This window comes from Tinamus guttatus, unplaced genomic scaffold, assembly GCF_059628265.1.
Source record: "Tinamus guttatus ecotype Peru unplaced genomic scaffold, ASM5962826v1 Tinamus_guttatus_pri_ptg000096l, whole genome shotgun sequence".
NCBI lineage: Eukaryota > Metazoa > Chordata > Aves > Tinamiformes > Tinamidae > Tinamus > Tinamus guttatus.
Genome location: NW_028288630.1, coordinates 10,342 through 18,814, shown reverse-complemented (window position 1 = coordinate 18,814; position 8,473 = coordinate 10,342). Strand labels below are relative to the sequence as shown.

Below are 8,473 nucleotides of genomic sequence, written 5' to 3'. Positions count from 1 at the left end.
CGGCCCTTCGCTCCCTGGGGACCCTGCCGGGGAGCCGCGGGCTGCCAGGGCTCGGAGCCCTTCCCTTTCCCAGAGCCCCGGCACCGCGCGTGGGCCTTGGGAGCCCGCAATGTGCAAACCGCTTCAGGGCTTCCCCCCCAGCGCCCTCCTTTGTGCCCTGCCCTGGGCCCCCGTCCCGGGTGCAGGCACCTGCACCTCCAAACCGCTCATCATCCAGCCCCACTGCATGCTCCGGCAGCCTCTTGCACTGCAAAAGTCATTTCTGCGCTGCTGAGCCGGGGACTTTTCCCTCCATCGCTTCTCCTGCGCTACTGTTGTTCGAGGAAAACATGCTGACTTCCCTGAATTTTAAAAGCTGTTTGCTCTGTGAGCTGCAACTTAAAATGCAGCTAAATTTAAAAGTGTATTAAAGCTCCCAAGAATGTTGCATCTATTTTTATCTTATGGTGCTCTGAAACCTTACAGATTTTAGTGGCCTATATAGTACTGAGTTGCTCGTAGCCTGGGTGTGAGCTGTGTTCTGCAGCCTTCCAGAAAGCAAATCGTCGCAGGGGTTTGAGCCCCTGTAATTTACTGCAGATTATTTGAAGCAATAAAGTTGAGAGCTAGACTGTGTCTTTATATTGCCGTTTGCGCTATACACATGAGTTTGGCTGTATCTTGATTAAAACATAACTCTTCTGTTTGCGTATCTGCCAAAACTTGACTTTTTGATCATTAATTCTAATGCTGACTCTTTTTCTTTGAGATGCAAACCTCTGCTTGAGGGTGGAAAGAAAGGACTGGGCTGGTTATTGAGGTCTGCTTTCTTGGCAGGAAAAGATGGAGACTTCAGTGCTGAATTTGCGGAATCTGTTTGACCAGCTTGTGTGCCAGGTTGACGTCCTGAGTGAACGGAACGAACACCGTAAGTGCCATCTCTGCGGGTCGTCGGAGGGCTGCTGTGAGCCTACAACGTGCCAATGCCGATGGCTGTTGCTGGGGAGCTGTGAATGAAGCTGGGGGTAGCTGCATTTGTGCATGGACTGTCTTTTTTGTTGTTGTCCCCAAATATGAAGTCTTGGACTGAACTTCTGGGCAGGGCTGTGCTCTGCTTGCTGATTTCCTGCAGGGTCTCGTGTGTCCCAGCCCTTCCAGTTGATGCAGGGGTGAAGGGCTTTGTCTGTGCCCTTGGGTGAACGTCTAGAGCATAGATGTTCACCCAAGGGAACAGCTACAAGCGAGCACTAGATCACTAGTGTCTGACAGGCCAGCTCACCCGCCTCTCCCGTCCAGGGTGGGCAACATCGATAAAAATCAGCTGTCAGCGAACAGGACTGCTGAGTTTCCTCTGTGTGCTAAAAACTGAGGTGTTTTCTCCCCAGAATTTGCCCAGTTAGCAAGGAACTTCGAAGAGTTTCGGAAAAAATCCCAGAAAACGGAGCATGAACTTGCCAAGTACAAGGATCTCCTAATGAAGACAGAAACGGAACGCAATGCTTTGGAGGTGAAGCTGAAACACGCTCGCAATCAAGTGGACGTGGAGATCAAACGAAGGCAAAAGGCTGAAGTGGACTGCGAGAAGCTGGTGAGTGATTCTTTATTGCTGCTGGCTCATTAGGCTGCAGAGAGATAGCAGTTAATCTACACTGGCCTTGAGGGGAAAAAAGGGCTGGCACTTGTAATAACCTCTTTTTTAAATCTGGCTTGACTCTTTGTAGTGGCCTTTTGCTTTGACCAAGCTTTGGCCTGGAAAAAGGGCCAGCGGCCGCTGTTCGCAGCAGAGCTACTGGTTCCTGAGCACAGGCTGCTGTTGCTCTGGGCCGTTAACATTTCACTGACATGGGTTTTGGGAAGGACTGAAGCCAGTGTCTCATGTACTCGGGATTGGTTCCAACAGTAATTAAATGAGAGTCTGCACTGTGGCAGCTCCTGATACTCTCTGCCTTTACAGGAGCGTCAAATGCAGCTGATTCGAGATCTGCTCATGTGTGATGTAACTGGGAGCATCCAGCTCAGCGAGGAGCAGAAGTCTGCCCTTGCCTTTCTGAACAGGCCCCAGGTTTCTGCAGGGGGCTCGGGGAGCAAGAGGTAGGCAAAAACATTTTGTCAAGGCAACGCAGGTAATAACCGTCCAGCTCTGAGGACATCTATGATCCTGCTAACGCTGCACTCATGAGCAGAGTTTCACTCTATTCCACTTTGAAATAGAGCTCTTATGAGTCAGTAAGATTGTTCTGGAACCACAGCTTCCTGAAAACCTCAGTGATAAATGTTTCTTTTGACTTTGATTTTTATTTATTTATTTTTTTCCCTCTCCTTTTAGGCTGTCTACAATTGATGAATCTGGCTCAATTTTGTCAGACATCAGCTTTGACAAGACTGATGAGTCACTGGTAATGTAATACCAAGCTCTGAAGTTTTTCTCAACTAGAAAACCTGAAGGGTGTGGGTAATCTCCAGGATGTTGTTTGGAGTACCAGGGCATTAAGCGGATGTTGCTGAGCTGCATTTCTCTGTGGGGCTGCTGGCTAGGATGCAATGAAAGCCCTGGCCAGAAGCTGTATGACATTTACCTTGAGCTCAACAACATTGTGCGTTTCCCACAGGACTGGGATTCCTCTGTGATGAAATCTGTCAGGCTGAAGAAGAGAGAAAAGCGGGTATGTTGAGTCCTTCCCTTCAGAGAGATCCCATTGTTCGCCGTAGGTGACACAGCGTCACCATCTGTCACCTAACAGCCCCTCTATTGAGTCCTGAGATACTAATGGCAGCCCAGCTTCAGGCAGATGTGCTTCCGCGGTAACGAAGCCGCTGTGTGGATTTAGGTCCACGGTTAATTGTGATGATCCACGAAACTGCTGCCATGGAGTTCCACGTGCCTTGTGTGGGCTTGGCTTGCAGCTGGCAAGAAAGTGCTGCAAGATTATTAGCAGCCACCGGGCTTGGGGGAGAATCAACATCTCTTTTCTGTTCCATAATGGCACTTGCATGCTGATAGCAGTGTAACAAATGGCAGTAGGTGCAGGTGAGGAAGGGCAGAAGCCACAACGGGAAGGACTTAATGTTTCTGTGGTCTGTGTGTGCAGACAATTACTCGGTCCTTGCAGCAATGCAGTATAGCACTAAACTGGTAATGTGGCTGCCTGGCTCACAAAAATGATGCATTGTTTCAGCGCTCATCCCGGCAGTTCATTGAAGGCCCTCCTGGACCTCTGAAGAAAACGCGCTCGATTGGCTCCACGGTGGACCAGGTACGGTGGTCCCGGTGGGCTCAAACCCCTCATCCTCTTGCTTGCCCCTTTCCAGGACCAACGAACTAGAAAATCTTTGTCCTGCCAGTCATCCGTGCTGCTGTCACTAACTGCAGACCCCTTGTTGCAGGGAAATGAGTCCATAGTGGCAAAGACAACTCTCACTGTCCCCAGCGATGGTGGCCCAATTGAAGCTGTCTCCACCATCCAGACTGTGCCTTACAACCTCAGAAACCAGAGGAAGTCTGGTGGTAGGTGCCACATTTGTCATTTGTCCCATCTCTAGAGCAGCTAGTGAGAGGGGCATGAGATATTTTGCAATATTACAGTAAACTTCGCCAGTCCTTAGGCAGCTGCCTCTGAATTATAGGGCCTTTTTTTGGAAGCAGAGGTTGCCCAGGGGAGAGATTCCGTTCAGTCAAGTATCCTTCTCTTGCATCTTCCAGACACTTTGCAGCCTTGGAGCAGCAGCTCAAGCTTGGGCAGCAGGCAGCTGCAGCCCAGGTCAGAGAGCGATGGCCTCAGCACCCCGCAGAGCAACGGGGGAGTGCGGCTGCACGAGTTCGTCTCGAAAACGGTAGGTCCGCAGAGCGGAGGGAGAATCATCCTCCGTTCACCCTGCTCGTTGATTAGTCAAAGGTAAAGGCTCTGGATGTAGACCTGGGGCACGTGGCAATGTTCCAGCCCTCCTCTGAGCTTGGGGGAAGCCACAGCTGCAGGTTGGCACCTTGGCACAAGTGTGTCTCTGCCCTCCGAGACCCAGCCCTGCTGCTGGGAAGGGCTTCCTGCTGCCATGGGATAACTCAGCCCACCTGGAGAAAGCAGTTCCCAACTAGGGAGTGAGGTTGTGATGGTTGAAAGCAAACTTAATGAGCAAGATTCCCCCAAACTGGGCTCCTGAACCCCTGACCAGGGGTCAGCAGCCATTACTCATTCGGTACTGACTGTGCCTGTAGCCTGCTTGGATGAGGGAGTGTGTTATCCTGCCAGCTATCCACTTCCTCTGTAGTAGCTGTGCTGCATTAACCTCTTCCTGCTCTCTGTGCTTTGTATTGCTAGGTTATCAAACCAGAGTCGTGCGTTCCCTGTGGAAAGCGGATCAAGTTTGGAAAACTGTCTCTAAAATGCAGAGACTGCCGCGTGGTGACTCATCCGGAGTGTCGTGACCGCTGTCCCCTTCCCTGCATCCCCATCCTGACAGGCACTCCCGTCCGAATCGGGGAGGTGAGGCCCCGGCACGCTCGGAACCCGGCACATGCAGCAATGGAACTGCCTGCCTGGTGTTGGTTAGAGCGCGCCTGAGCTCCCAACTTCCTGCAGGAGAGCTCTCCTTGCTCAGAACCACACAATAAAAACACAAATGACCTGGTAAAAGTATCCTTGAGCAACAAGGGTTTGCTTGAGGGGTGGCTTGCAGGAGGGTGTTGAGCTCTGAGCAGGCAATGCTGTGCTGTGCTAATGGGTGTTAAGTGTTCCTCCCTTCCTGGTTTGTGAAGAAGCAGCAGGGATTCTTGAGCCTAGATGCCAGGGTGAATTCCTGGGAGAGTTTTCTGTCTTGAAGGCTAAATATCAATTTTATTTTTTCCTCCCTTCTGCCTCCTAGGGGACCTTGATGGACTTTGTCCCTCCTACTCATCCAATGATCCCTTCCATCATAGTGCACTGCGTTAATGAGATCGAACAGCGAGGGCTGCGTGAGGTAAAAGCAGAGTGAGGAGTGACACGGTGCTAATGGAAGGGTCGTGGTGTCAAGAGAAACAAATTAACCCAAAGGGTTCTTATTTCCGGTGTGTGCCGTCTGCTCGGGGGGTGGCTGAGCGCTGCGTGCGGAGGGTGGGCTTCCTCGTGGTGCACTGAGCGCTGCTTCTCGCCGCAGACCGGCCTGTACCGCGTGTCTGGCTGTGACAAGACGGTGAAGGAGCTGAAGGAGAAGTTCCTCAGGGCGAAGAATGTTCCTTTGCTCAGCAAAGTGGACGACATCCATGCCATCTGCGGCCTCCTGAAGGACTTCCTGCGCAACCTAAAGGAGCCCCTTCTCACCTTCCGCTTAAACAAGAACTTTATGGAAGCTGCAGGTAAGGGGGAGCCAAAGGGCATCTCTAACCCCGGCCTCGGTGGTCACGGGCTCATCTGAGAGTCCGGAGGGCCTCGATGCTCCGCGACATTCTCCTACTCGTGGCCACGCTCGTGATGCCATGTGTGCAAGAAAGGCCTCGTCCCTGCTGCAGGGGAACATGTAGCTCGCATGTAGCTCTAGGCACTCTGAATTGCTCCCTCTACAAATCTGCAACTGCCCCATTAGGTGCTCCTGGGCCCTGCTTTTAGATCCATTTCTGCATTGGGAGCTGCAGTATTTCTATGGCTCTGTAGCCCCTTGCACAACACCCTGCCAGCACACCAAAGGCTGGCCCAGCCTTGTGCAACCTTTAAAGACTGTGTAGGGAGCAGTGGGGGCAGCAACAACCTCGTGTGCTGGACCTCAAAGCATTAACCATTGAGTAAGAGCTGCTGGACATGGCCAAGGGCGCTTTTGTGGAAGAGGAAAGAGGCAGGTTCCTGCCCTTGTGCGGGATAGGAAACTGGTGGAATGGCATGTGCTGGACCACCACGTTCCTCGCTCCTCAGGCCAGTGGAGCGGACTGCTCCAGTTGTGCCTCTGCAGCTGCTTTGAGGTCTACTCTGCCTTTTCTTTCAGAAATCTCCGATGATGACAACAGCATCGCTGCTATGTACCAAGCGATCGGGGAGCTCCCTCAGGCCAACAGGGACACCCTTGCTTTCCTCATGATCCATCTGCAGAGGTGAGTGGCCACCGGTGCCTCCTCTGAGAGGCAGCAGTTGCCAGTTCTGATCCAAAAGCCTCCGTGCTGGCCACGTCTGCCTGGTCAGAGGCTGAACCGGGCAGGCCGGGGTGCCTTGGTGTAAGAGTGAAGAGCACCAACCTTGTGCCCCTCATGTAGAGTGGCCCAGAGCCCCGAGACCAAAATGGATGTGGCCAACTTGGCCAAAGTGTTTGGCCCCACAATCGTCGCCCATGCGGTGCCTGACCCCGACCCGCTGACGATCCTGCAGGACACGAAGCGGCAGCCCAAGGTAGGGGGGCAGAGCATGGCCCAGGATGAGTGTCCCCAATCCCTGCTGCGGGGCCGAGCCCTGACGGGGCGGCTCCCGCTGCAGGTGGTGGAGCGGCTGCTGCTGCTGCCCCTGGAGTACTGGAGCCAGTTCATGGTGGCGGAGCAGGAGAACGTCATCGAGAACACGGCTGCCTTCTCCGCTCCCCAGACGCCCGATTTCAAAGGTAACAGCTGCGCGCTGCTCCCCTGACTGCGCAGGGGCTATCATAAAACTAATGGTCTGTGGCGAGCGGTGCTTGGGAAGGGGGAATTAGCCCTTCCCGGGAGCAGAGAACCGAGGAGTCCCCTGCCTGGGGAAAGGCCGCTGGCTCCGCACGGCTGCGCTCACTCTCTGCCTCTCTGCAGTGAGCATCCTGGGGCCCCTCACCACCCCCGAGCAGCAGCTCTCCAAGACGCCCTCGTCCAGCTCCCTCTCCCAGAGGGTCCGCTCGACCTTCGGCAGAACCACCCCTAGGTAGGTGGCTCGCTCCGCAGCCTGGCTCCCACGAGAATCGCTCCTGTTCCCCTGCTGTCTCCCGACGGCGGGAGGGAGGACGCAGGCCCTGGAGAGCCAAATGGGAGCAGAATAGCTGCACCAGGAACCACGCCTCCCTCTTCCCCCTCTAACCCTAATTCTGCTTCTTTTGCACTAGATTTGGGAGCAAAAGCAGCTCCACCACCCGTCTCGCCCGCCAAGGCCCTTTCTTTGCCTCGCCGGTGCTGAAGTGAAGCGGACCCGGACCTGCAGCCTCGCTTTTAACTTTGCACACCACAATGCGCGGGTAGAATAAAACCCCCCGCCTCGTGCCATCTCCTTTGCTTTTAACTCTTACCTGAGGCTTTACGGGGCTCTTCTCTGCACTGTAGTCTAGTAGTGTGTTTTGAAGGCTGTACCATACTAATATTAGTAAAGAAAAACCACCCAGGCCTCGTTTCCTCCTTTAACTGCTTTTATTCAACTGCCTCCTTTGCAGCAGCCTCGTGCTTGAAGTGCAGTGACTCAGGGAGCACCTTGGTGCTTTCCAGGGCTTGGGGGTACCCAAGGGTGCTCCGGGCTGGGCCTTGCTCCAAAGCAGAGAAGCTCTCGAGCCGGGGGGAGGCCACAGGCCCTGAATGTGGCTGGTTTTTAGTGAAACCTCCCTCCCCTCCCAGGCCGAGGGGCGCTCGGTGGTTCAACAGGTTCTGGCTGCTTCCCCCGGCAGGATGGGGGCTCCAGCCTGGGGCTGTTTTTTTTGCACCTCGGGGCACGAGGCCAGTGTGCGGGGCGATATGGCACCAGCTCCACCCACGTTCCTCCCTGCACAGGGACACAGGGCCCTGCAGCTGGTGGCGCCAGCTCCATGTCCTGCAGCAGTGGGATGACCGAGGGGCCGCGAGAGCCACACGGGAAGGAGCCCCTTGTGCGGGGGCGCCCGGCCAGGCCTGTGCGTGGCCCAGGGAGTGCTGCAGGGATGGGAGCCAGGGTGAGTGAGGCAGCTGCTGCGAGGGGGGCCCTGTGTGTGCCCGTGTGTGTGTACATCTGTCTGTGTGCACATGTGTGTCCATGCATGTGTGTCTGTATGCATCTATGTGTGTGCACATCTGTGTGTGCACATGTGTCTGCACATCTGTGTGCGTGTCTGTATGTGTGCACGTGTGTGTGCACATCTGTCTGTGCACACATGTGTCTGTGTGTGTGCATGGGTGTGCCCATGCACATTTGTCCATGTGCATGTGTGTGTATCCATGTGTGCGTGTGTGGGTCTGCCCATGGATGGGGCAGGGGAGGCTCTGCAGGGGCTGGGGGGGGGCTGCAGGGTGGGTACCTGTGTGCGAGGGGGCAAGAGCAGACCTGGATGAGGGCACACATGTGCAAAGGTGCATGTGCGAGGGTGTGCACATCTGCACTGTGCATGTGTGTGCACGAGATGCATGCCTCAGCCATGTGCTGGGCTGTGTGTGCACACGGGTCCCCGTGCGGGAGTGCCTGTGCACACGTGTCCCCACGTGTCCCCGCAGCCAGGGGCTCCCCCACGTGCCCACCGTCCCCGCTGAGCAGGTGTGGGTGAGGCGGGAGCTGACTGTTACAAGGGTGACCAACTGTGCTGCAGTTTGGTAGCTGACGGAGGGGAATGGGGTGTCTGAAAT

The 8,473-nt window shown here is 54.8% G+C and overlaps 1 protein-coding gene across 1 annotated transcript; it reads left to right on the top strand.

Annotated features, from left to right (window-relative positions):
- The first annotated feature begins 819 nt into the window (after nucleotides 1-819).
- Nucleotides 820-7,109, top strand: RACGAP1 (Rac GTPase activating protein 1). Its single transcript, XM_088520635.1, has 16 exons — nucleotides 820-907; nucleotides 1,365-1,567; nucleotides 1,934-2,070; nucleotides 2,306-2,375; nucleotides 2,589-2,642; nucleotides 3,156-3,233; nucleotides 3,364-3,484; nucleotides 3,680-3,810; nucleotides 4,293-4,457; nucleotides 4,837-4,932; nucleotides 5,110-5,308; nucleotides 5,929-6,034; nucleotides 6,194-6,326; nucleotides 6,411-6,531; nucleotides 6,713-6,821; nucleotides 7,000-7,109. Exons 1-16 carry the CDS (start codon nucleotides 823-825, stop codon nucleotides 7,073-7,075), a joined length of 1,884 nt encoding a protein of 627 aa, XP_088376761.1. The 5' UTR covers nucleotides 820-822; the 3' UTR covers nucleotides 7,076-7,109.
- Nucleotides 7,110-8,473: the final 1,364 nt, after the last annotated feature.

Bases quoted from the DNA above. Each gene is read 5' to 3' on its own strand.
- RACGAP1 (XM_088520635.1), top strand. From the start codon at position 823: ATGGAGACTTCAGTGCTGAATTTGCGGAATCTGTTTGACCAGCTTGTG. The intron at 2,376-2,588 runs GTAATGTAATAC...CGTTTCCCACAG, and splicing joins ACAAGACTGATGAGTCACTG to GACTGGGATTCCTCTGTGAT. The intron at 3,811-4,292 runs GTAGGTCCGCAG...TTGTATTGCTAG, and splicing joins ACGAGTTCGTCTCGAAAACG to GTTATCAAACCAGAGTCGTG.